The sequence below is a fragment of the Capsicum annuum genome, chromosome 2, assembly GCF_002878395.1.
Source record: "Capsicum annuum cultivar UCD-10X-F1 chromosome 2, UCD10Xv1.1, whole genome shotgun sequence".
In the NCBI taxonomy this organism is placed as follows: domain Eukaryota; kingdom Viridiplantae; phylum Streptophyta; class Magnoliopsida; order Solanales; family Solanaceae; genus Capsicum; species Capsicum annuum.
Genome location: NC_061112.1, coordinates 140,730,950 through 140,758,819, shown reverse-complemented (window position 1 = coordinate 140,758,819; position 27,870 = coordinate 140,730,950). Strand labels below are relative to the sequence as shown.

The following is a 27,870-nucleotide window of genomic DNA, read 5'->3' as shown; positions in this document are numbered from 1 at the left end:
TGAAAAGATTAACCTGAGCCAAACTCGGCAATCTAACTACTTCAATACTTTTTTACGCTTATAGTAAACTTTTGAAAAATATTTATCAAAATAAACCAAATTAAAAGTAAAAAATGGTGGAAATCAAATAGATAATCGCTGCACGATAACACGATAAGTCGATAACAGAGAATCAATCCATTTTATAATGACAATTAACATAGAGATGCAAAGCAAATTCAAATAAAGCAAACGTATAAAAAGGAAAAAAAAAGCTAAAGCGAAAATAAAATAAAATTTAGAAATGAAGGATGAGGATGGCCTTCCAATATCGACGCCGACGGCACCTTCATCATCGTTCACAACAGCTTGCACGCTTTCCAAGAAGGAAACTTCTTCTTCCTCCTCCTATTCCGCCATTTTCGGTAGAGATCGTTATAAGTTTTGGGCTTTTGCGGCTATCTTATTGTTAGCTTTTTGGTCTATGCTTACCGGTACTGTTACTCTCCGTTGGTCCGCCGGTAACCTCAATGCTATCTCCGATGACATCGATATTCCTCTTCCCGAAGATCTCGACGTTCTCGTCCGTACATTTTCTTCCTTTTTCTAATTGAAATGCTGAGGCTAGTTTTGGATTCATTGATTTCGATTGTATATGTATGTATTTTTGGCAGGAAATGGAAGAAAGGGAGAAGTTAGTGAAGCATATGTGGGATGTATACACAAATAGCCGTGGGATCAAATTGCCGAAGTTTTGGCAGGACGCATTTGAGGCTGCATACGAGGAATTAACCAGTGACGTTCCTGGAGTAACGGAGGATTCCATTTCTGAGATCGCTAAGATGTCTGTACGCTACATTCCTATTGAATCACCGCCTCTTCGTTCATCGGTTAGCTCTCTCTCTTCCTCTCTCTCTTTCCCTTTGAATCTGAATTCTACCGTGTGGTTAATTAACCTTAGCTATGAACTCGTGTTTAATTAGACGTGTTAGGTTGGTGATTGGGTGTGTGTTATTAGATAATTTGGTTCCTCTTCACAACTGAAATTTGTTTCTGAATTACAATGAGAGGACATAGGGAGGTTCAGTGACAAGTAGACACAAGGTACAAATAGCTTTTCACGTCACTTGAGTGAGATATTGGAGCTGATATGAAATGGAATTTATAGTTGCAATGATAAAATTGCCCTCTGTTTTCACGTTTTATCATTGTACACTTTATCAGAAAGCAAATAAGTAGCCAATGACTTTAGATGCCACCATCACAAGTCATCAGCCTCGAGCAAATCTCATTAACTCATTAACTTGAACAGTCAATGCTGTGTAGCACTAAGTCTTTCAAAAGTTTTGCACTCTTGTGATCTTCACTGCTTCTAATTCACTGTTACAATTTGAATTGTCATTCAACTGTGGGATCATAAAGTTTTAAGGACAATAGTAACCACATTTTAATTCCAATTTAATTGGGGTTGACTCTATGGATTCTCAATATCGTTTTGATTCCATTTGCATTCTCAATATCGTTTTGATTCCATTTGCACATGTTTCATTTTAATACTCTATGATTTTCTTTTAAGACAACTTTAAATCCCTCTAGGCCCAGAGGTTCTCTTTATCTTACCATCATACATTCGGGCGTACTTCAGACTTGAAGTATACCGGCATGACTTAGTGTTAATCCCAACTAGTTGGCATTGCTCAAATGGATCTTACTGTCATACAAATCTCTATATAAATCAAAAAAAACTTTGGGTGTACTCCAGGCGTTAAGTATACCAAGCATGACTTAGTATTAATCCCAACTAGATGGCATTGTTCAAATGGATCTTTTGCTTCCAGACTTCAAGTATACCAGCATGATTTAGTGTTAGGGTGTGTTTGGTATGATGGAAATATTTTTCATGGAAAATGTTTCCTGGAAAATAAGTTGGCTTTCTACTTATTTTCTCATGTTTGGTTGGTGAGTGAAAAATATTTTCCGGAAAATAGTTCATGGTGTTTGGTTGGTGAGTAGAGACTATTTTTTAGAAAAATATTTTATAGTGTTTGATGAGTGAGTGAAAAAATATTTTTTTAGAAAATACTACTAACTGTTAACTAGTATATCAGTGCCTCTAGCAACTCTTACAAATTTGTAAGAACTAATTTAAGTATAACAAATAATATCAATATCGAATATTAAAATATTACAATCACTAAATTTAAGCAACTATTAATTAGCAAATATAGGAAACACTTTTCAATTTGTCAGGACAATCTCAAGATACTACAATCAATAAAAATATAACGGAACGACAAGCTTATTCAACCTCGTGAAACAAGTTACACCGATGACAAAATGAAATATGATAACAATACATTCAACGAACATTGAAAATGAAAAAAATTCGGGCTTTACTATTTTTTATTTCAAGCAGTGAAAAATTGAAGCAAAGCACAGTAAAAAATATTTTCGAATAATGTAAATTTTTGAGAAATGTGAATTTTTTGAGTCATGTGAATATGAGTGTTGTTGGGGTGGGGGTGGGGTCATAAGTCTCATTTGTCATTTTTTGAAAAATGACTTCTCTTGGCCCATGAGGAAAGTCATTTTCCCTCAAATTGAGGAAAATGAGTTGTTGTGGAAAATGTTTTCCAAATATTTTATTGCAACCAAACAAGGAAAAATAGGAAAACATTTTCCAGAAAATATTTTCCATCATACCAAACACACCCTTAATCCCAACTAGATGGCATTGCTCAGATGGATCTTTCGCTTCCAGACTTTAAGTATACCAGGATGTCTTAGTGTTAATCCCAACTAGATGGCATTGCTCAAATGGATCTTTTGCTTTCATTGTGTTTTGTTCTTCACCAAGTCTGAACTAACTTTGTTCAGTGTGATTTTAGGATTAGCTTATCTCCTTCTAATGTTTTCAATCAATAATTTGGTCACACTGACAAATCAGTGCATCTAAAAATCTACCTGCACTCCTGTATCAATCTTTTATTTCAAGTATCCTAATTTAATTCTAAGATTCACTTTTTCTTGTATTGTATTGCACCATTCTCTGGGATCATTGAGGCTAGTTATCTGAATTGTTTACATTTAGACATTACACCTGTTTAATTTCACCCCAACTTCATTTGTGCTGATAAAGTTAATGCGAAAATTTAACTAGAATTTGCTTGAATGTTTCACTTATCATAACTAGTTTTGTTATTTTGGAGATACTGTACTCTTAGAATGCTGCAAATGCTTCTTGTCAATCATCACTCCTACCGATGAATTTAAGTAGTTTTTTCTTGAACTTTTAGATATAAGGTAAGTCCAAGTCAAGGTAACTGAAAAAACAAATTTCCAACATATTGGTCTATTCCTCCGTAATTCAACCTTTAAGTACTTGCGATTTCTTAAACTTTTTACAGTCCACTGACTTAATTCGACTTTTGTGTGAAAGTTCACTATATTTTAGAAAATATTCAAATGAACTGAAGCACATTGGAATGTACTTTTCAGCTATTTTGACTCACAACTATCATAATGTCGATTTGGTCAGAAACAATACTCTGAGAAGAAAGATTATACTACTATAATCATTATAGTATCTTTTATAACTCTATTTGGTGGTGGAACTACTGTTGCTTCACTTCAAGTGTTTCAGCTTAGAGTATTCATTAGTATATAGACTGTTCTATTTGGTACTTCTCTTGAAATGAACATGCTTCAGATTAGTTAAGGTAGTATTTGATCTCTACATATTAAATCTGAATTTAATACTGAAAGCCATTTTGACTAAAGCATCTCCCTGAAGCTTAAAATCAAATTTACCCAATAAAACTGGTATCTGCTGCAATTTTGTAGCTTGATTTTCTTTTTGATGAGATATATTTTTATTTGATAAGGTAAATGTATTTCATTCATAAACAAGGTTGAGTTGGTCGTGTACAAAGGATAAAACCAAAAGGTTAAGAATCTACATAATCTGATTCTCTACAAAGTCCATCCATTTTTCTTCTATACAATATGGAATTTTATGGGTGCACCAAAAGAAAATAAGAGACCGGAGGCTATTCCTTAATTGAGAAAAACTCGACTCTACCCCCTCAAAAGCCCTCCTAATTCTCTCCATCCAAATAACCCACATCAATGCAAGTACCAAGTGTATTCTCACAAAGAGGGGTCTGGGAAAGGTAAAGTGTACGCAGTTCATACCACTACCTCAGATGAAGTAGATAGGCTATTTCCGATAAACCCCCAGCTTAGGGCTTCAAATATGTATATATATAGAGAGAGAGTGGGGGGTCTCATACTACATAGGTGGTTTGCTAGCCAGCGTCAGTTGGTGAAATTTGGAACTTCTCTCACACATCACACCAAATTATGATATATGGACTAAAATTCAACAGTTAACGCCATCACCAGTCCACAAATAGAAGATTTTTCGCCGTCAGTATTATTATATTATTATTTTTAGTTTTTAAACTTGCACTACTTTTTTTTGTTTCCAGTATTTGCTTGGTGCAATATTTTTCTTTTATAATGCTGGTGCCCAAGAAGCTTATGCGCCCTTCACTATTCCACTGGGTACCTGATGCCTCCCACCAACACAGGTACCGTGTTGGCTTAGGCAGATGGGAAGCTAGGCTTTGAACCCGAAACCTCATTTTCTTCTCCCACTTCATTGACCACTAAGCCACACCCTTGGGTGCCACTTTGGTTTAGTGTTAATGTTTACATCCTTTTAATTTCTTCAACAACAACATACTCAGTGTATTCCCACAAATTGGGGTCTGGATCCTTTTAATTTCTTAACTTCAGATTTTTGATTACATTTTATCATTAAATGTGTATAATTTTAGACACAAGTTTAGTAGTTTTATGTTCTGTGTTCCTTTTGGTTGCGTCCTTCGACTGTTTGCAACCATCTGGCTGTGATTTGTTCTCTGTGGACCCATTCGTAAATCGTGAGTATAATTGTTTTCAGTAACTAGGTTCATGAATCGTATTTTAGAATAGTTCGATGTGAAAACTCATTTTTCTCCTTCCTTGGCTTGAAATAACCTGTATGATGACTGTATTTGGATATTATGCTATGTCAAACTTTAGCCATTTGCACAGGGAAAAGATTTAAAAAAAAATCCTCCAGTTCTATCTTGCTATATTAAATGGCATGAGACTGTAAATTATGTAGTCTTTCAGGACATTTGTTGTTACTCTTGATAATATTGGTGGATAGGTGTATAAGTCTTATCAGTTCTTTCACTTTTACCATCAACATGAGATGATCTTCTTTAATCTTCTTACTCCAGTTTTAAATTTCTCCTTGTGTCAAATTGACAAAATACTTCTCGTTGGAGCTGATTGGACTGAAAAGTAGGACAGTTCTCTTTTCGACTTTGATGTGCCGATTTTGTGTTATTTGTTCATTGTCTCTGATCAAGCTTGTTAAATTTCTCGTTGCTCTATATAAGAGTTGAAGAAAGTTCTCAATATGTATACAAACTAAAGAGTTCAAGAAAGTTCTCTTTGCCTCTTGTAGGACGGGCAGTTTACATGAAATGTGCAGTTAACTTCACTATTTAGTACACAGTGACACGCTAATAGCTTTTCTTTCTGCAACTTATTTGGGTCAAGTTATCTGGCATGAAGCACGGTGACCTGACTGTACTGTACCCAAACGTTGGCAAGTGACGGATAGTAACATGTTCCATTTTTCCTCTCTCTAGGCAAGTAATCTGGCTTGAAAAACAACATTCTTGATTTCTTTATGGCTGGATCTCTCTCTTTATCCGAATCGAACATTCACATGTACTGGTTGTTGTTGCTATTTTTGTATTTTCTGTTGTTAAAAGTTTAGACAGAGATAACTTCCTTAATTCCACCCACCTGCCTCTCCTTGTTCCTTCAAGATGTGTAGTAATGAAACTGACGCGGTTATCCCATTTAAAACTATTTCAGGGAATACGTGAATTAAGTCTAAGGCAAATGAAGACGGAGCAAACAACTGCAACAGGAAGAAAGTTATGACTTGGAGACTATAATATCAAGAATCCTCATTTGCATGGTCAATCGCACACATAAATGATGGTTTATGCCATCTGCTATCTGGTATTGACGAAAGGGAGCACTTGTGAAAAGATTAACACTGAGGTTCATTGCATTTTCGCTATTATGGAAAAACGATTATCCTCTTAAGGATTTCATACTTGTAAATTTTTTCTCCTTTTAAGTTTTCTGTCTTTCCAACAAAAGCACATGTTGATGAAAACTCAAACGGTATCGTGATTGGATCAATTCATCCAAACGAAAGGGAGTTTGTTGCTAGTAGTTTTCCGCTGGAAAACATTTTCGATAGACTTAATTTATGTATGTGTGTTTGCATATTCAGCCGTAGAAGTGGTGATAGAGACACCTTGTATCTATAGAGTAGGCTAACACCCCTTGAAAATTGAAAATAATACAAAGTAAATAATCACTTTGGATTGAAAGTAAAGCCTTTAAATCATCACAGTTCCAAACTTAAACTTGCAAGTGGAATTGTGATTTGATTCTACGTAGTAGACTGTTGATGTCCTTGGTAAGTTCTTACAAACTCTTTTTAAAGCAGCAAACTGCACATCCATTCTTGATTTTAGATTACATGTTTTATAAACTGTTCCTTCTAGGATGTAATGTTAAGACTTTATGCGAGTCTGGTGGGTCATGTTTTCATAGTTTAATTTGTCACCCCTAATGATACCAATTAATATGGAGATTAAAATGAAGAGAGAAAATTTTCAATTTCTTCGTTGGCTCTAACCTGATAACTACTTACATGGTCGCCAAGCGCCTTCCTAGATGACAAGAAAAATAAGAGAAGTGATCGATTGTTATGAACTAGTCTCGTTAGCTGCAAATTTACTTCAATTAGCTACAGAAACTACTGTGAAATTAATTTTGTAGCATGGTCCAAAGGTTCTCAATAGCCCAAAATTGATACGGAAGTTTTTTTCTGGACGATCTGAACTAGTTTGGAATTGAGATGCAGTTAATGGCTAGAAAATTGTCTGAAAAGTTGTCTTCAAGCCACAAGGCATAAACTGTAATTTAATCTATGGTTTTTATCTCTGATATGTTCTTTTGACAGTCTATGCAAGCATGGGCGGATCTAGTAGGGCTAAGGGTTCATCCCAACACTGTTCATACATGATTATAATTTTTTTCTTTTTTGTATATATAAGTAAACATTTAATCCCATTTAACTTCTTCGGGTGTTATTTCATATTTGAACTCTTAGTGAAAATTGTGCCTCTGCCATTGTGCAAGGCTGGAATATATTTCTGGAGAATAACATCTTTCTACATTTCAGTTTGTGCAACACTGGAATATATTTCTGGAGAATAACATCTTTCTACATTTCAGTTTCATGAACTGAATAAAGGTATTAGAAGTGCTTTACCGGATGAAGAAAATCGTCTTAGAAAGATGGATTAGAAGGTACATATATCATGAACTTTTGTAATATGTGACTAAGAAAAAAAAACTGTGAAATACTAAGCGCTTCAAAATCAGGCGGAAAGTGAATTTTCCTTCAAATCTTATATAAAAGCTTTGTTTGAATACAGGAAAGAAGGCATTAAAAAGTGTCTACTTGTTTGGCTCGGGTAGAAAATGAGAAAACCGATAAATTTCAAATTCATAAGGAAAACCTTTTTTTCTTCTTCTTCTGGACAGAGGCAAAATCAGAATGTAGAGTTAGTGAGTTCAAAATGTGTGTGCTCTTATTACATATATACATTTTTACTGTTTTTTTATATGTACATAGCCCGAGTGGAAAATGATGGTTCAATTCAACTCAGAGAGCTCGTCCCAGGTCCGCGTCTGATCATATATATGTGGTGTTCAAGAAGAGGTATAAGAGACTTCCATTTTGTAATTTTCTGGAGGTAAGAAAGTTAAGGTGACTATATGTAGAGGCAAACAATTGTCATCAGATAGAGATTTGACAAATTTTTCTAATCTATGCTGTTCAAATTAGTACAGTAGTTTTTTAAGACTTTCTAGACAGGAGAAAAGCTTTCTGTTTGTGTATATACTGCAAAACTGTGTTGAATATATGCTTCGAGAATATAATTTCCAACGTCTATTCTAGAACCGAGAATGTTCATTGTCGAAATCTGAAGGAGGCATGAAGAATTCAGTTGTCAAACGTCCAACATTAAAATCTACCTCTTCGATTTTCCATTTTTCCTCCAATTGCCTCTTGTGGTTTGCAGAGTGCTCACCATATCTGAAAACTGTAACATAAGTCTTGCCACAATGCGCGACATTAACTCCATCAACATATTTATAGTCCCCCATAACAGATTCTGTGCTCGTTTCCCAAAAGACTCCCTCATCGTCCCTGCTGGTCTTAACTGTTAGCAGCCTGGAATCCTCAAATTTGATTATTAGGCCTGATCTTTGGCTGAAGTATCCCCAAATGGTGTGATGAAGTATTTCATAATTTGGTCCACTTTGTGCCTCCAATGCTGCTTGATTCGTGTCTAGTTTGAGGATGAAACAGTCCTGGTCGCATACTATCTTCTCTCCTATGCAGACTGCATTCGCGAACAAGTTTGCTATAGACCGAGGATCTAGTCCCTACAAAAATGGCACATCATTTAGCCTCTCCCGAGAAGCAACCTTCATGAATAATATTATTGTCTACGCTTAATTTCAAGTGTAAGTTAACTATGTGTGAAATGCTTACCACATCCAAAATTACTGACTGAAATAGTTTTGTGACTTTACTGTCCTATTGGGCAAAATCTAGTGACCATACATGAAATTAACCCTAACGTGTGTATAACAGTTGAAGATTGTTATACCTGCAGAAAGCGACGGAGGGGTCTAGGAGGGCCTTTGGAGATAGGCCTTATTTGGTTAGATGATTGTCTCCATGAGATTTTGCCATTACTACCAGAAATGACTTTGCATCCAGAGATAAGTAACTCTAAGCACCAAAGGTCAGGGTTCTTTTGCCAAAGCACAAAGCCTCCGTTTTCCTCACTCTTTCTCGCCTTCACATTCTGATCACCTTGATGGAAATCAGATGCAGTAATTTTAACTTGCCCAACTACACACATGCTATTCACCGCGTTTAGCGCTGGTTGCCCTCCTGTTGCTGCTATGTACTGTTGCAATATGTATTTTGCTGTTGACGCTTCCTGCACGGCAATTTTTTAAATTAGTCAAGTATCCAATACAGATAAATCAATAAGTAGATCTAACGGATAAATTCTGGCTAATTTTTAGTGTATTCGCTTGATAGTACCAGTATCCTTATTACGTTCTCTTGATACAGGTACATCAATACAAATGAAGGATCCGCGTAACATAGAGTTGTGGTCGATCAGAATCCTAAAATGTAGACACTGTTTTCTTGATTGGCATGCATATTTTTTGTTTAATTTAATCTAACAATCTCAACTTTAGGTTCTAATTAGTCGTGCTGCATGCAAGTTGGTCGGGAAAAAATGTCAGAACTTACGATGGAAGAATGTTTGACAGGACGAGTAACGGATTGTCCGATTTCGATTTGGAAAGGGATAAGAGGAGATCCGATCATGAAAAGGAGGAAACTAAGTTCATTATAACGTGCAGCAACGATAGGAGAAGACCATTTATCAGATGTTTGAGCTTTCATCCAGGTTGCCATATTTTGCCATCTAAGTGCTGCATTGCTCCCCATACTTTTGAACATTTCATCTGGTATTGGCACCTCCAACACTGTCTCCAACCCATCTTCTCTATCAACATTTGGACAAAGTATCCTCATGTAAATTATAATTTAACCCAACCCACACTGATGTAATTACCTTATGCCGAAATTAAATCAACTTAATTTTGAGTGTGCGCGAATGAATGAGAGACAGTGAATTTCGAAGGAAAGAGAATGTGTGTTTTGTTTGTAAGAGAAGAAAAAGGCTCAGAGATAATTAAGGATTGTTATGCAGTAATGAAAAAACCAACATTCTATTCTCTGTTTTTGTTTGCCTAAAACTAACTAGTATTTGAGGTGGGTAATTTTTTGCCGATAGATTTGGAAAAGTGAAGCCTAAATTAAGGTTCCTCCTTTCTTTCAGCAATCGTGCGGGCATTAAGATTTCTAGAATTTTATTTTGCATGTTCGTTTATTATAATTGACTAATTAATTTCATATATTAAATTTTGCAAGGTGGATTCAGAATTTTAGAATTATTTATCTTTACAATATATCTGAACTTAGTACGAATGTATAATTTGCCGTGAATCCGTCACCGGAGATATGATGCAATGAAGATGGAGAAAGCAAGTTCCATATTTTCCGTCTTCATTTGAATGCATATAGACAGGATAAAATCAATGCATGTATCTTTAATTATACACATTAACATCAATTGGAACATTCATGATCTTCTACGACTTGAAGAGGCTAATGCATATAATCAAAGGATTTGATATATTTTATGTGATTAACTTATGTGCGTAATTCAAAAAATTTCTTATCTGCGTATACTTGACAACACATGCCAAATTTTCTCAAAATTTTGAGTTGAAACTGTGCAATAAAAAAGCTTTATCACAGATTCAGGTGCTGAATTGACATATAGAGCAATTCAAATGTCTAAATAAAAATTAGACTTGGCAAATTTTAGAAGTTACTGATGTGCTATGCCAAAAATCTTACTGTAATTGACTATAATGGTGTTATACAATCTCAGTTGCAAATTAAAAGGCTCTATCTCTTCAACAATTTCCTGGCCAATAATTCATCCTAGTGTGAGTGAGGTACTCTGTAATCTAGAAGACTAGATGTACGAAAAAATATATTTAGATGGCCATGAAATGTAAAGAAAGTTTGGCAAAATGTCATACTCAGCAAGTGTCCTTTTATTTCAATTCCCACAAACTTTCAGAAATCTGGACCAACACATAATAACATACCCATGAATTGGATCACTGGAGTTGATTTTAACTACTCATTTCTACTCTACGTAGTAGGTATGTAGTCTGATCTTACACGATGCAAATCTAAGTATACTAATCAAAGTTTTAATATAAATATCAAACACGAATAAAAAGAAAGAGTTTTTTAGTTTGTCTTTGGCTCCAAATCTTTTTTGTTTTGTTTTGTTTCCAAAAAGTAGTCCACTTCACCTAACTGATAAAAGTAAGTGTATTTAATATCACAGAGAGAGTTTTCGGAATCTACTGTACAAGTTCATCCTTTGTTTTAATCTGTTTTCGAATAAGTAAAATGGATTAATTTGATACATCAGATTAAATTTAACTGAAAGTATGCAAAGATATTTATAGCATCAACGTATATAAGTTAAATTCATGTAAATAAACTTGTGCACACTTATGCTCCTTACTAACGCAAGTACTTCACAACACCCTCATACTTTGTCACCTGCAACGGTAGAGCTTAATATTGACATTCCCAAAATTTATATTGTGTAGATAGACATATAAAAAATTAAATTTTCCGTATACATACTATATTTCAATTTCTTTGATTTGAGCTTGTAATTAATTTTTAATGAAAAAAATCCTTGCTTCGTCACACGGATAGGCTAGCAAGTGTCCTTGTAACGAGAAAACAGAGAAAAGAAAGGACAAGTCCATGGATGGATGATTTTGTTTTCTTGGATTCCCTTATAATCTTTTGAGAGGTTTCTTATTTGTACTGGCTTTAATTTTCACAAGGCACATCATTCAAAATGCTGTCGTCCAAAGACAAAGAAGATTAGTACCTTCTTTTTCATTTCTATCAAGTGGCCTAATATGCAAATGGTTTCATTATGATCCAAGACAAAAGATTACTTTTCTTTGTAAAGTACTTTTTTGCCACCAATGCTCGTCTGTCTCACTATATTTGCCTATATATAATAGATAATATCGGAAAGCTTTATAACATTAAAAAAGTTATTTGTATAGTGATAGGGATTAATATGTTTGATTTGGGAATTAGTCTATGTTTCTGGTTCTATTTGTAGTTCTTTGTTCATTTAATTGCATTTTGTGGTGGATCCATATATTAGTAAGAGTAGGGAAAGGGAGAAGAAGAAAAAGAATATTTAGCGAGATTTCAACCAAGCATCTAACTAGGGTAAGTCTAACTAGTTGTAGGTTAAAACTTACATGCACCTGATCTATACATCAAGCCGATACATACATGCCATGTGTTTGAATTTAGAGTTCATGTTACTTAATCATGATTAATTAACATGCATTTTATTTAATTTAATTACGTAATCATGATAAAGAACAATAGCTTGATGTATACATCGGGTGCGTGTAAATTTTTGCCCTAGTTGTACATGTAGAATTTTATACTCCAGCCAGTCACATTTTATGTTTCACCATATCCTTTTCCGTCCGTCCCAAAAATTGTCACCTTATTATAATTAGAAACAATTTAACTTCAAAAATTTCTTTTTTAGACTTGATGAAATGATTTACAGTCACATAAATATACAAGGATTGATTTAGATCACAAGTTTCAATTTTATTTTTTTTAACATAAACAACGTGACAAGTCAAACAGTATTACATAAAATGAGTTTCATTAAGGAGTTTCGACATATCATCACAATTTGACTTGCGGATATATCACTACTAAAAATCACTATTTTCCCATGGAATTAGCCATTGGAAAAGTGTTCATCGGTCGTTCCTACAGATATTCTGATTGAATCAACATCCCGGAAAACATTTATCTCCAAAAAACGTTTTGCTTGGTATCAAACCAAGCCAAAGTAGTAACTAGAGGAAAAGATGGATTTATAACATGATGGTGGAATGAAGAAGTTGGAAAGAAAAATGGGAATCCAACAGAGTACGGTACGGTTGGTTTCCCTGGATAGTGAATTCATTACAATGCATACATACATAGAATCACTTTATTAAATTCTCTTGCCTGCTAGACGCCAACTAATTTCAGACCTTTCATTGAAATGTTTTCTCTACAAGTAAAGAGTAAACAGATGAAACTGCATCTGCAGCTTCCTGTTTCTCACTGCCTACAACTTTATCCCCATCTATCAACATTCTAATTTAATAGAGGACTATTACTCCAAATTTGAAGTTTGTCCTATTCTCTTCTCCTCGATCTGTGCAAAGTGTAAACGCATGTGAAAAGCTAGACATAATAACAACATATAGTCCTACAAGAAAGATTTTTGAAAGGAGTGATATATACGCAATACTACCTTACCTTGTCCGGAATTAGGATAGAAATGTTTTTGATAGACTATCGACTATATGTATGAGTGTTAATATGCAAAAATAAGCAAAGCTCATTAGTCTAATAGTAGTATCTATACTGTCTTCTTTTTTCTTTTCTTTCTTTTATCCCCAATATAATAAAAATTCTTTCTTTATACACATAATTACAGAATGTTATTGTATTTTAAGTAGTAGGTAAATTGTCTTATTTTTTGAATTTAGTCTTTACTAACGATTATCAACAACTATATAATGCAAGAAACATGACAATGTCTAATGTGAAAAAATTAAAATTCTTTCAAAAATTACAATGATTTATCTCAATAAGCGTGAAAAGGAGAAATTAAACCGTTATCAGTAAAACCAATTACTACTAACTTTGACTAATAACTCAAAACATTTTAGAGACTCTGGGTCACGCTCTCCATCACCCCTTGTCCCCAATATAAACAACTCTCACCTTCACACTTTATCAAAGGGCCAAAAAACAAACACAGAGACAAAAAAGAATGGGAAAAAGTTTGAAACTTCGTTTCTCCAAAGTTATTGCTTCCTTCAATTCTTGCCGTTCCAAAGAGCCTTCTTCTGTTCCCCAAAATCCTAATTTCTACCCATCACATACTACTAATAATAGTAAGCTCAGTACAAATCCAAATACTCCTTACGAGCCGGAATTCAAGTGGCAGAAAGAAGAGAAGTTTCACGTGATTTCCAGCTCCTTCGTCTCTGAAGAAGAAGAAGAAGAAGAACAATGTGAAGAGGAGGAGATACATTTGGCCATAAAGCCGCCAACTACTCCTCCGCGATTCAGTACTCATCATGTTGAGAAGACGGAGAAGAAGAAACGGAGAGTTAAAAAGACGAAAACGAGGAGTAGAGCGATTAGAATGAGCACGTCTTCAGCTGAGGAGTACTGCAGAACTGAAAGTGAAGAGGAAACTGAAACTTTGGTTTCATCTTCCAGAAGCTTCGATTTCTCGAGTGATGATGATTCGTCTACTGATTTTAATCCTCAGTTGGAAACTATATGTGAGACTGCTACAATTAGGCGTCGGTACAAGAGAAACGGCAACACCAAGAGGAGAGTGAAGCATTCTAGACCAAGTTTCTCCTCTTCAAAAGGTAAAAGTATTTGTGTGATCAATCATCTACAAGTTAATATTTACAGATAATCTTATTTTTAACTTTTCTATCTTATTTTAATGAAATACTGGTATTATAGTAGTGTAAATATCTATAAGTTGTTTTAGATCATAATTTTTTTTAAAAATTTGAGCTTCCATCAAAATTCGTTACACATAAATTGAAACAGAAGACTATTTGATTTACCTTGTGTCGTTCCAATATGCTCCCTCTTGTGTGCTATTTACTTTTTTTTAGGGTCAAGTATGTGAAAACATTTTAAAAATATTTGACAATACTTCTGCATACTCCCTGAGTTTCAAATTGTCATGGTTCTCTTTCACATGTTTCTTTTTTACCAAAAAAAACATTTCTTAAGAAAAGGTTTATAACTATTTTATCGTATTTGAACATTCATAATTCTTGAGAGGAGAAATATTCTTAAAAAGTACTACACAGAGATAATCTGAGACAGAAAAAGTATTATTGTTATTAAAAATACATAGTATGGAGTATTAATTATGTTATGTCTCGATAGGTAGAAGATCGTCGGTTTCTACATCATCAGACAGCGAGTTACCAGCTAGGTTATCAGTGTTCAAGAAGCTAATACCATGTAGTGTAGATGGGAAAGTGAAGGAGAGCTTCGCGATCGTGAAGAAATCGCAGGATCCTTATGAAGATTTCAAGAGATCAATGATGGAAATGATATTGGAGAAGGAAATGTTTGAGAAGAATGAGCTTGAACAGCTTTTACAATGTTTTCTGTCGTTGAACGGAAAACATTATCATGGGGTGATTGTTGACGCTTTTTCTGAGATTTGGGGGACTTTATTTTTAGGTAACAGTAATAATAATGATGGTAATGATAGAGGTAGGAGGAAGTCAAGTCATTCCCACCCACCTGCTGCTGTATGCAGAATGTCCCTTTGATTAATCCAGCATCTATGTTAGGTCTTGTTTTTAATAAACTAAACTAATTAATTTTCTTCTGTTGCTAATTAATCAAGATTTATTAGTTAGTTAGTGTCTGATTGGAGTAGTATACACCCTTCATTTTAAGATGAAAGAAAAGGCATTAATTACTGACGCCTTCAATCTTATCCTCATTTAACTAAAAGAAAGTTTTAAAAGAAACTATCGAATTACATCTTTTTAAAGATATCAAGGGTGAATATAAGCTTAAAAAAATATCTTACTTTCTAGAGATAAAGTATTTTTTAAAGGGGCGTGGTTAAGCTATAAATGAGAAAGTATATGGTTGCAAGCACGTTTATGCATTGCTACAAATACAAATCTCATTTGGCTTTCTGAATCGTGAGACTAGCTTTGCCTAAAGGCTAATGGGGAGGATGAGAGGATCAAACAAATAAATTAAAGCCGCGGCGCTTAATTAATATCCATGCATTTTTATTTATTCATGCTTGATTTGGTAGACCTTATAATAGTAAAAAAATAAAATAATAATTTTATTTATTATCTTTAATTATTAGTATAAAATTTCTAACTATGAATAGTGCCGAAATTTAGGGGAGGTGGGAGTTTAAAGACATCTCCTTGTTTGCTATTCTTTATCTTGAGCCGGGGTTTTATCGGAAACAACCTCTCTACTTCTTCGGAGGTAGCGGTATGAATTGCGTACATCTTACTCTCCCCAGATCCTACTTTGTGGGAATACACTAGGTTTGTTGTTGTTGGGAGTTTAAAGACAATGGAGTAAAAAACAGAATTATTGCATATTTTCACTAAAAAGAATAAAAATATGAAAAAAGTTACATAAAGAAAATAAAAATATTCAATATCTACTATATATATATATACACAAAATTAAAGAAGTTATTTTTTATTTCACCATAATGAGAGTGTAATTTTAGACGACGCCCTTGGCATTCTTGCTCCACTCTTGGTTATATACAAGGGCAATATAAATTCCTTTATAAGATGATTGAACTTCAATTTGTAATAGCAACAGTTAATTATCATTTTTATCAAATTATTAGAGTACATTTTAATTTATTTATTTCATTTCAATTTTACACAAAATTTAAAAAAATTTAAAAAATTGAATCTTATGATCTTACATTAAAATAAATATAGAATGTATCAAAATATAATTTAATTTTGTGAAAAAATGAAATGAAAAATTTGAAAGATTAAAATATTCTTTTTGGAAAGAGTATGTTTTATTAAAACGGAGGAGTAATACGTAATTTACATTGCAATAATTGTCAATCATGAATGCTTTTGGTAATTGCTTTTTTGACTGAGGTATACCTCTTAGCATGAGAAAAGAATAAGCCTACAACAAGAGATTATTACTTTTGTGAATAGTCAAATTAGATTAATTTTTTTAAGAAATCTTTTAAGTGACAATTGGAAACTGATTCGCTGCTTCTGACTGGTCAGGATTGATGGATGGATCATAGATGTAACCCAACAAAGAAACTGCAAATTATAATTCATAACGTCTTCCCCAAAATATGTATGTAGTATTTCCATCAACTTTAATAGATTCTTTTATGTTAAAATTTCAAGGTACCCAAGGAAAAAAAAAGAGGATTCCCTCAGCCGCGTTGATCTATCATAGAAACAACAAGCCTAGGGCTAGGAATTTGAGTTGTATACATACAATTATAATATATATGTTATTTTTATGGTAAATCATATATAAATGTATGTCCTACTAGCAGTAACAAGCTAGTTATTTTTTTTTTTGTGTTTTCAATTTACTTTTACTATAACGCATGTAGTGAAAGAATAGTCGAATACACTAAAATTTCTATTATATATGTACGTGGTCTAAGAAAAAATCAGATTATAAAAATCTATTATACCCAACAATGCAACATAAGACTATTATCACGACTTGAGCTTGTGATCTTCAATTTTCTTTCACCTTATTAGTTGTCATTGGCTCATTGCAAAATATATTTTGCCTTGACTAAAGTCGATGTGACATGAAAGAAGTCATGATAAGTTGATAGATAGAGTATATGTTAAAGAGTACCATTGACTCATTCATATTTTTCCAGCAAAGCGACACCCATAAAACACGGATCCGAAATTTCACTTACTTTTATGATGGGTCTTGTCATTCAACTTGTTTTTTACTACATATAATCGATGAAATTACACTACAATATTTAGCCAGCAAAAATTTGTTACTAGTAATACTTAATTTAAGTTATACACAGTCTTGATTTGCTAGTATTATCAAGATACTTACAAAATTCGTAGTGCAATTATAAATATGATATTTTATAAGTACGTAATGTGTTCCTTTTTACTATATGCATCTATTGTGTAGACCGTAGAGGCATTTCAAATTAAAGATGCTAGATGCCAAATAACCACATTTCAATCAAGTCATGCATGGGTTGAAGTAGAGAACTCATGTAGGCTAGGGCTTGGTATATATTCCAAAATATAATCATGTAACATCAGTCCAAACACGGTTTGCTCTTTAATTTAAATGGGTCGATCTTTAATTTTTTTCTTTTAAATAATTGATCTTTATCTTTTCCTGTATCATTCAAACTTATGACTAGCGGAGCGTAATTTTTTTTATGGGCGCATGACATATATAACTTCTTGGTTATTATGATACAAATATATGTCCCTCAAAAAAATTAGTATCTATTTTGAGGAACAAAAATTAAAGATCAACACAAAGTATGAGCACAAGTGAAAATGATCCTTCAATTTATCGACCTTTATCTTCCTGTAAGTAATTAACCTGTTACGAAAAGAAAAAAACACACCTACATACCTCTAGCACAGTACAAATATAACATGGAAAGTTAAATCAACATATATATATATATGTATGCATTGTGTATGGAATTACTATTATTTTGCAGGTGCTCTAAGTGAAAGTTTTTCACCAGATAAATGACAATAATTGAACCCCTTTCTTACATCCAAGACAAAAGGGAGGGCCTCTAGATTGAAAACAGAATGATTAAGCTGCATCATTTTCCCATCTAAAATATTAATTATAAGGAGTATAAAAGATAATGTAACATCTTATTTGAAAGGGAGGGATCTAGAGAGAGCTTTTTCATCCCTTAAATTAAATTTAGAAATATGTCATTTAAATTGTATCGTTGTTCTATCTAAAATACTATACAAGTAGTATGAAAGAGCTAAAGTTATGTACATTAATAATAATAATAATATTTATACAATTAAATCATATTTAAGCCTTTAACTAATTAAGGCCATTCCTGCACGGCAAGTCTTAGATTTTAAATTATAGTTACATAATCATTGTAAGAAATTTGGTATACTATCTAGTTAGTCAAAAACTATCTGCATATAAGCCTTCTTAAAATTGAATTTTTCATTTTGAAAATAACACGTATTACTTGTTGTAACATGTAAAGGTGATTGATGGAATATATAACTTAAACTCATCTTAATACTGTAAGAACTATTATTAAAAGATAGTAACTGAGTATGCTATATGGAGTAATAGGTTAGGTTATGTATATTTTGGTAAAAGTAAACTTCGTTTACGTACATTATCAGACTAATTACCCAAAAAGATGTTATTTTATGTAGTTTCGGGTACAAGAATCTGTATAATTGCAACACCAACTTCAACAATAGTTCATGTATAAACAAGAACACCTTTGAAGTTCTTTAACACCTTCAACACAAGATTACTTAATAATCTATCCAAGAAGTGTGTTAGATTTCAGAAAATAGATGAAACAGAATTTAAGGCCAAGTCCCCCGACGTCACGGAGTGTCCTTAAGGAATAATTCTCCTCACTGTACCCGAGGTTATGGAATCTTCCTCCCAGGATAAAATGGCCTTCAATCCGAACAATAGCGGTACCTCAAATTGTTGGATTCAACGAACTCATTCAACAGTTTGATTGATTACACAAAATGTTTTGAAGACAAGAAGAGAGTTTGTAATTCAGAAAATTCGTTTTTAAACCTGTTGATGAAAGCAGGTTTATATAGCCTTCATGTTCCTCTTCTGAAAAGTGGCAATGGTTCACTTAAAAGGTGTGACCTTTCCTGAAAAATCATGTCTGTTCGTCCAAAGATTGCATCTTTTCTGAACAGACAGACCATTTCATGAATCAGTGTGACATTTTGTTGAAGGATTGCATCCTTCCGAAGCATCAGTTTGAAACAGTGCATCTCTCAGAAACATCAGTTCGAAACAGTGCCATGCATGCATATAACTGGAGGATCAAAACACAGAAAAATTTACTGCGTTTTTACTTTCCCTTCGGATTAAATTTCTGTCGAATAAATTTTATCCAAAAAGATAAATCTCATCGATCAAAGCCAAAGCCGAGCAACAACGACGACTGCGCGAGGCATATCTTATTTCTTGCCTCACTTATCACATGGAGTAAGTGTTTCTTATTTTAAATACTCACAAGTTCTCTTCTTCCATCAATGTGGGAGAAAATGTGAACTTTCCAATTTGGGAGTATACTTTCTAAATTGGTGTCTCCCTTCTCTACCATTTTTCCTCCATTTTTTCATTCACACTTTTTCATATACTTTGAACCCAACAAAAGATACTCCGAAGTTAGCTTCTTTAAAATGAGAGATTATTATCTTCAAAACGAGACAGGTTATCTTAATAAGCAGTTATTTGGCTATCAAAACTTTCACCTTATTGATAAAAATTAGATTCCCGACCCGAACATAGGCAATACTGCTTAACATAAAAGAGGAGCTAGCTAGCTAGCCTGAGACGAAACAATATCCAGTACAGCAGTACTAAACCAATTTGAGTTTATTGCATAAACTGGAAGTGACAAGATAAGCTGCAAATGTACTTTTTTTCGTGTGCAAAGACGTGTAATGTCTGAGATCTCTCAGTTAGCTGCTTTACTGATCGATCTGTATAAATATTTTAACGCGCGTGCCTGCCCAAGGACCAAGCTAGCGCTTCGATTACTGGTTCAGCATAACTCACTTGTAAGCTTTTATTAAAATTTATATTTATATTAAAAATTCATTAAATATGTACAAATTATTAATTTATAATGTGTTGGAAATTATTTTGTGTTGAGTTCTAATTAGTCCGTTAGCTCATTAGCAGTTTGTCCTCTCCTTAATCATCCTACACTTATGGTTCATTTGTTTGGAAACAAGTTTTCTCAAGATTATTATAAATTTCAAAATTAGCTATATCAGAATTAGTTATCCTACCCTCAAGAAGGGTTAAAAATAACAGTACAATATCGGATAACTAATTCCAGATTGAGTTATCAAGTGAATTGTATCCCAACCAAACATGGGATAAATTCATTTTAAAATTAATTTCGAAATTAATTATCCGTCATCCCTCCTACCAAACAACACCTAAAAGTGCAATGAATCATGTGAATACATCATTATGGGTGCATGTCGGAAAAAAAAGTTTTTCCATATTAGAAGATGATTAGGATTTACGTTTCACAATAGAGAAAATGCTCGCATCATAGCTAGGTTGTGGACCAAGGGCCAGGAGTTCATCTACTGTGAGGTGCATTCTTGATGATCGGTGATACGAGTCATGATTGCTAGCTGCAGATCCGTGTCTATATTGAAGAAATAAACTAATACTTACGATTGAATTAGTACTACATAACCCGATAATTTAAAAGATTAAAATTTTAAATTCATAAATTTCAAATCTTGACTCTATTGCCCGACCATGCCAGCCAACGGCAAAAGTCGTAGGCTTAGATTACCGGTACAACTATTAATATACGCTGCATGAATATGGGATAAAGGCACGACCTTTTTCACGATTACTATATATTCTTTGGCCTTTGAGCTCTGAGCAATTCTTGTTTCCTCAATTGTTGATAAATTTACTGGTACAAAGGCATCAGAAAAATTTTCAAACCTTTAATCAAGAAAGCAGCCCAAAATGGAGGGGCAACTTGTTAAATGAATCGTAACTTTTTTTTATTTGCAGTTAGTAGTTTACATATTCCATCAATTCATGATACTGCTGCTACCTACTTATTATACTTTAAAATTCAATGTGGATAATATCCAAAATCTTTGCTTTATGCATCGTGATCTGAGTTTGAGATCAATAAAGTGCAACTTCTCTAGCTACTTTAATATCATAGACAAAACCAAGAGAGATGTCAAGGGACTGGTGTTTAATTTAATTTTTGTCTCATGTAGTATCTCAGATGTTTACATTTTGCCCCTACTGCGTATATAATGAAAATTTGTAGGTTAAGTGTTGTTATCCTCTTAAACCTAAATCACTCCCTACTCCCTCCGTTTCACATTAGTAGTTTTTATTCCATATTAGTTGATCACTTTATCCAATAAAAAAAAATATTAATTAATTTTTTCATATTATTCTTGCAATTAATTTTTTAAAGCAGTGTAAATACTTGTTTGTAAAGTTCGTAAGAAGTTTTTTAAGGCCGAATTAGTAAAATTATCTTTTTATTTATGATATCTTAGACCAACTAATATGAGAAGGGGAGAATATATATATATATTTAGAGTTTTTTAATTTATTTTCTGAACTTTTGGCCTCAGCATAAGTTTCTATAGAAATTAAACTATGCAATACAAATTGCATAGTATTTTCAGAATTTGTTTTAGTGTTCAGATGCTGGATTTATGCTTTTTGGGGCATGTGTTCTTATCTTTTTTAGAGAAAAAATTGAGTTTGTACGTTTCTTTTTTGGCAAATACTATATGCTTTCACGATATACGACCTAATTTGTTTTAAAGCATAATTTATGAAATATTATGATATGAGCATACAAGCTTATGCGGTGAAGAAATTATTTGTTATTTCGGTTTCAAGGGCACAACTTGGTATGTCTTTTATAATATAACTTGTGGAATATTATGGTATCAAAATATAAACTTATGTCTTGCAAAAAAAATTATTTGTTATTTTGATGTCAAAGAGATTTTCGACCACCAATTTTTAGTTGAAATGCTAAAGAGTAAAAATGCTTTAAAATAATAAAGGAATAAAGATTTAAAGAACACCCAAAATAGAAGCATTTGGGCAAATGACCCTTTTGAATTTGTCAAAACTCAAAAGCAACAAACAGCAAAGGATGAAAAAAGGAAAAAATGCATAAAGTATTAAACTTAAGTATGAAATTATAAAAAATAATAACAATTTTGTTAAATTACATTTTGTAATATTCATATCATTATTTTTTGTGGTTCCTACTTTTTACCCACTTGAAGAAGTTACTGTTAGTTTCCCTATTTTCACGCCATTCGCCATCTCGTTCATTATTTTGAAAGATTTTTTTCTGTTTTTTTCTCCCTAAACAATATCTTTTTGCTTCAATTTGTTTTCACTTTGCACGATTTTAGCATCATCAGTAAAGATTATCTTCATCTATTTCAGGTAACTCTTAATTTAACTATTGCATGTTAACATTTTTTTTTTTGGGTAAATTTCAGAATTAGCATACTCTAATATATCTCAAAATCAGAATTTAAGGTTTTTAATTTTAATGGCAGAACAAACATCAAAATCACAAACATATAGTGGTATAAGTAATTCGAATTTGGTCTATGATTGTGGACCATCTTTTAGTCTTGGATTAACTCAAGAAGATGTAGTTAAAGTTGTTTCAAATTCTTTACAGTCGAAGAAATCTGAGAAACTGGAGGATATTAGGTCGAAGTTTCTCAACGATTCGCTAAAGATGAAAAAAATTTTGAAAAAAAAAACGTTGAAGAAATCGCCTTCTCAGAAGGAAAAAAAAATCAAAAAAATCCAGAAGAAAAGGAAAGCGAAAGAAATTGAAGGTTTGACTAAGGTTGATGAGGATGTTCAGATCTCTTTTGATGATGATTCTGAAGATGTTAGCGAGGAAGAGGTATTTTTTTGTTCTAAATGTATTTTTGCCCTAAGTAAAGATGTTGTTAAAGTTGTAAGTTATATGTATTTTTTTTTTATGTAATTAATATGTATTTTGATGTTATGATGATATTTACTGATTAAATGATGATTTGTGAAGATGATATTGTATTGCTGAGGATGTTCTGATATTTGTTGGATATGTGTATTTTTAGTATATATGATATGTATTTTTCAGTGTTGATTTCAGTTTTGATACTATAAAAATACATATGCATGTTAGTTTAAGCTTAAATACTAGAACAGTCTATTGACTATATGTACTTTTAGTATATTTGATATGTATTTTTCAGTGTTTGTTGCAGTTTTGATATGATAAAAATATATATGCCTGTTATATGTTTTTTATTTTTATTGGATGATTGATTTGTTGGCTGCATGTTATATGATTCTTTTTATAGGTAATGCGGGATGAAATATTCATTGTTAGAAAACTTACAAGATTTGCACCACACATGTGTTCTTACAGTGACAAAGATATTTATGGAAGCATACGCACAATTTTAAACAAGGAACAATTTAAAAAAATTTGCAAGAAAAATATTTTTGGTTATTTTATGAAGAAGCAGCAATGTGTAGTGCAAGAACAATTGTGCAGATGCGTTATGACGCTTGAGGTGAAGGGTAGTTCTTCTTCTGAGATTTTGATTTGTGCTAATGGGACCTTTCTTAATTTTACTCCCAGGAAATTTGCCATCATAACTGGATTGAATTGAGTGTCAAATAGGTATGACTTTATTTTTGACAAGGGTGTACCAAATAGGATTGTTGAGAAGTATTTCAATGGGGCAGAAATTATAGAGAAAAGGCAACTATTTCTAGCATTCACGGAGAGAGTATGGAGGAGAACAATGATGTGGATGCTGAGAAATTTGCAATCCTGTACTTCCTGCATTCATTTGTCTTATCTAATGTTGAAACTGTGGTAATACCCCGTCTTCATTTCGATTTGGTCGAAAGTGGAAGATATAAGGATTTTTCATGGGGTTCTTTATCTTTTGAAGATTTCGCCAGAAGTTTGAACAACCGGTTGAAAGTTGGTGGTCAATTTTATTTGATTCAGGGAATGCCACTGGCTATTCAAGTGTGGCTTTACGAGTGTTGTTCAAATGTCCCACCAAAGATTGGATCGAAGGTTGATAATCAGATTTCCCGATTATTAAATTGGAAGACGATTGCACCTCGTCCACGCTTTGAGTTTTTACTGAATGCTATGTTTATTGACGATGGCAAGATTTGTTCTTAATAAATACATATGTATTAATATGTATTTTACAGTATATATATATGTATTTTCATTTACAATTGTTTAACTAATTCTTTAACATTTATTATTTACCTATTATTCTAGGTTGTCTTTAAGAACATAGAGCCAACGAAAAAAGAGTTGTCAAAATTGCAAAAACCGCAAAGGATGCAACACAAAATGAACTTTCTGTTGATTCTGATGACGACTTCCAGGATCCACCACCAAGAAAGAGCAAAGAACATTCAAAGAAGAAACAGAAGGTTGATTCCTCAACACCAGTAGTGAAGAAACCTTTAAGGAAAAAGCAAGTAGATAGTTTTGACGAGCATACCCAAACGAGGACACCAGCTCCTCGTGCTGCAAAGGCTGATGGAATGAAGACACAAATTTTCAAGTCAATTTCAACACGATAGACATCTTCTTCAAAAACAGCGAAAGGAAAACAAATAGCTCGGGTTATTTTTCCTCAGGTACACTCAAAGCCAGATGTTCATGTACAGGAAGTAACTGTGTCAAAGCCTGAGAGTCATGTTGACAAACAAGCCTTTATTTCTAAGAAAGATTTTGATGCATTCTGCGATGAGGTACTTTTTTTTTGACAAATAATTTGTTTTTCATGAAAAAAATTTTGTATATAGATTTTTTATCAAAACAGGTTCGTCGTGAATTTAAAGAAATTCGTGGTCTAATGAAAAAAAAAATTCAAAAAGTTGAAGAAAACATTTGCTCGAAGCATGGTAAATTTTTTCTTTGAAAAAATTAGTTGATTTGAATATATATATACTTATGGGACTGCCTTATACAAATACTACACAGTTTGTAAAATAACTCGTTATGTTATTGGACATAATTTTTTCAGGAGCAGGTTGAAGATATTGAAGCTGATAAAGTAGCAAATGTTGATGAGGGAGGGTTAGAGCAATTTGGACAACATTTCAGTCCTGATGTTGTTCAATCTTCGGATAATATTTCTGATGGTACAAAGGTAAATATTAAAGTTTCAAATACATATTTATTTGTACTTTTGAATTTTATATTCAAAATATAGCTGAGGTTAATAGACTGTCAAATTTGCAATAGAATTGAAGATTGACTTAGTAATAGTAAATATTATTTGGTTCATTAAAAACACTATAACATGCGACACAGTGTGTTGTTAGTTTTATTCATATATATTTTTAACACTGCATATGTATTTTTAAAACTACATATGTATTTTTAGTTTTATTCATATATATTTTTTAACAATGCATATGTATTTTAATAATGGATGATTATTTTATTATGTTCTATAATATGTATAAAGAGTTTGATGTTATATATAAATATGTATATTCTATTTCAAAAAAAAAAACTTTGACTCAAGTATTAATAGGTTATTTTAATTTGTATATTGTATTTGTAGCAACAACATGCAAATAAAGATCCTGAACTTCAGAATATGGATTATGTTTGTACCGAAAAATCACCACAACGATTAAGTTTGGAGGTTGATCAGGAATTGGAGGCAAATTTACTTGGTAAAAAGGTAAATAATTAAGTTTCATATATATATTCATTTGAATTCACATATATAAACCGATACAAGTACATGTTTGTTTGATGTTTTGATTTTTATACTTGTTTTTAAGGGGTGCACTGTTTTGCATTCTAAAAAAATGAATGTTGAAATTGATTCTCAACAATTAAACCCTGATGAACATCTCCAAAACATAAATTTAGATTACTTATATTCTGAGAACGTTGTTCAACATGATTGTCAAGTATGTATAGTGATGTTAACTTTATCTTCATGTCATGTAATAATCAATAGGAAAATTCAATTTTTTCTTTCATTTTTTGACAGACCAGCGATGAGAAAATTGATGAAATAATTTTGTCTGATTCGCAATTCACAATCACTGATGAGATGTTACCTAGCCTAAATGTGTATCAAATACAAAGCATCATCATACATCCATCGGCAAACCGTTAAGAAGCATCTCATCATGAAATTTTGGATGCAAAAATTTCTGAGACTGATATTGAAGATCATGATCAAGTATGTATCTAACTATTATATATTTTGAGTTTATTTAGGTTCAATTTGATAGAAAAAATGTAATATTCTTTTTTCAATCTTTTTGTTAGATCAACAGAGAAATCACTGATTCAGAGGTAGAACTTGATACCGAAAAGCAAGTTAGAACACCTCCTAATACACAAGAAGTAACTAATGATGAACAGAGGGATGAAAAATTAATTCCTGATTCACAAAACACAATCCCGGATGAGTTTCTACCTAGCTTGAATGTCTACAATCATAAAAGTATCATCATTTATCCATCCGCTAATCGTGAAGTAAAAACTCCCAGACCAAAGTTAAGGATTAGTCGATCATCAAAATTCAAGGAATCGCCATACACCGAAAAATTTGGTTCAGCTGCTGGTAAATACAATAAGATATATATAATTTTTTATGTAATATGTATTGCAAATACGTTTGTATTTATTAAGTTTTTATATTCTACAATTATATAGGGAGCTCAGTAGGGGTAATACGCATATTTCCCCAGAAATATCCATTTTTATATCACCCGATTGATGGAATAAAAGATAGAAAGATTGTGAAGAACTTCACGGACTGAATTTCTGCGGACCTATTAAAAGCTACTGCTAGGAGGTTGTTCTTTTGAATAGTGACAAATTATTTTTTTGTATCAATACATGTTTTCATGATTTACCAAATCCTTAAAATACACAGGAAAGGAAAAGTGGACCATTACAAGAGAGGAAAATCAGAAATTTTAAAGATGCATTTTGGTGTTGAGACTGTGGAAGACAAAAACTGATTCTATACGATGGGATTTGCAGATCAGACATGGACAGACTCGGTTAGTATATTATTTTGAAATGAAAATTTTTACATTTCGTCTGTAACAATACTTAAAAATACATATTAGGTTACATTGAAATACATTTGGTTTAACGTGTATATATTTTTAAGAATTCAAAGTATGATATAGTATACTACATCAAATACTGTGCATATACTATGCAGATAACATTGTCTGCATGTAACTGAACTTTAAGAATGCAATTTTTGATACACAAGTCATCTACATTAATATAAAAAATTGCATATGAATTTTTTACTTGCATAGACTGTAATATTTAGAATACAATTTTTTTGAATGCTTTAAAGTTTGTGGTATTCACTAATGCAGCATATTGATGTCTGCTTTTACTACTTGAGAAAGAAGTCGAAGTATGGGCCGCATAATTCGTACAAAAATGAGCCAAACAAATCATACAAATACAGTACAGTTGACTGCAACTTTATGAACGTAATTAGATCGTTAAATGATGTATATTCTATGGATGCTCAAAATCTTAAAGATGGAGGTCAGGATCACCATCTTATGGAATACATCAATGTGTT

The 27,870-nt window shown here is 32.6% G+C and overlaps 3 protein-coding genes across 3 annotated transcripts; 2 read left to right on the top strand and 1 right to left on the bottom strand.

Annotated features, from left to right (window-relative positions):
- The first annotated feature begins 113 nt into the window (after positions 1–113).
- Positions 114–6,288, top strand: LOC107859947. The gene is made up of 3 exons (XM_016705113.2): positions 114–562; positions 654–869; positions 5,920–6,288. Exons 1-3 carry the CDS (start codon positions 284–286, stop codon positions 5,986–5,988), a joined length of 564 nt encoding a protein of 187 aa, XP_016560599.1. The 5' UTR covers positions 114–283; the 3' UTR covers positions 5,989–6,288.
- Positions 6,289–7,911: 1,623 nt separating this feature from the next.
- Positions 7,912–9,971, bottom strand: LOC107861327. The gene is made up of 3 exons (XM_016706666.2): positions 9,473–9,971; positions 8,811–9,149; positions 7,912–8,583 (listed from the first exon to the last, which is right to left on the bottom strand). The coding sequence occupies exons 1-3, from the start codon at positions 9,758–9,760 to the stop codon at positions 8,089–8,091; spliced, it is 1,122 nt and encodes a 373-aa protein (XP_016562152.2). The 5' UTR covers positions 9,761–9,971; the 3' UTR covers positions 7,912–8,088.
- A 3,732-nt stretch (positions 9,972–13,703) lies between these two features.
- Positions 13,704–15,273, top strand: LOC107861326 (transcription repressor OFP7-like). Its single transcript, NM_001324812.1, is given in 2 exon segments — positions 13,704–14,316; positions 14,855–15,273. Coding segments are annotated over 2 exon segments (1,008 nt in total). The 3' UTR covers positions 15,250–15,273.
- The last annotated feature ends 12,597 nt before the right edge of the window (positions 15,274–27,870 follow it).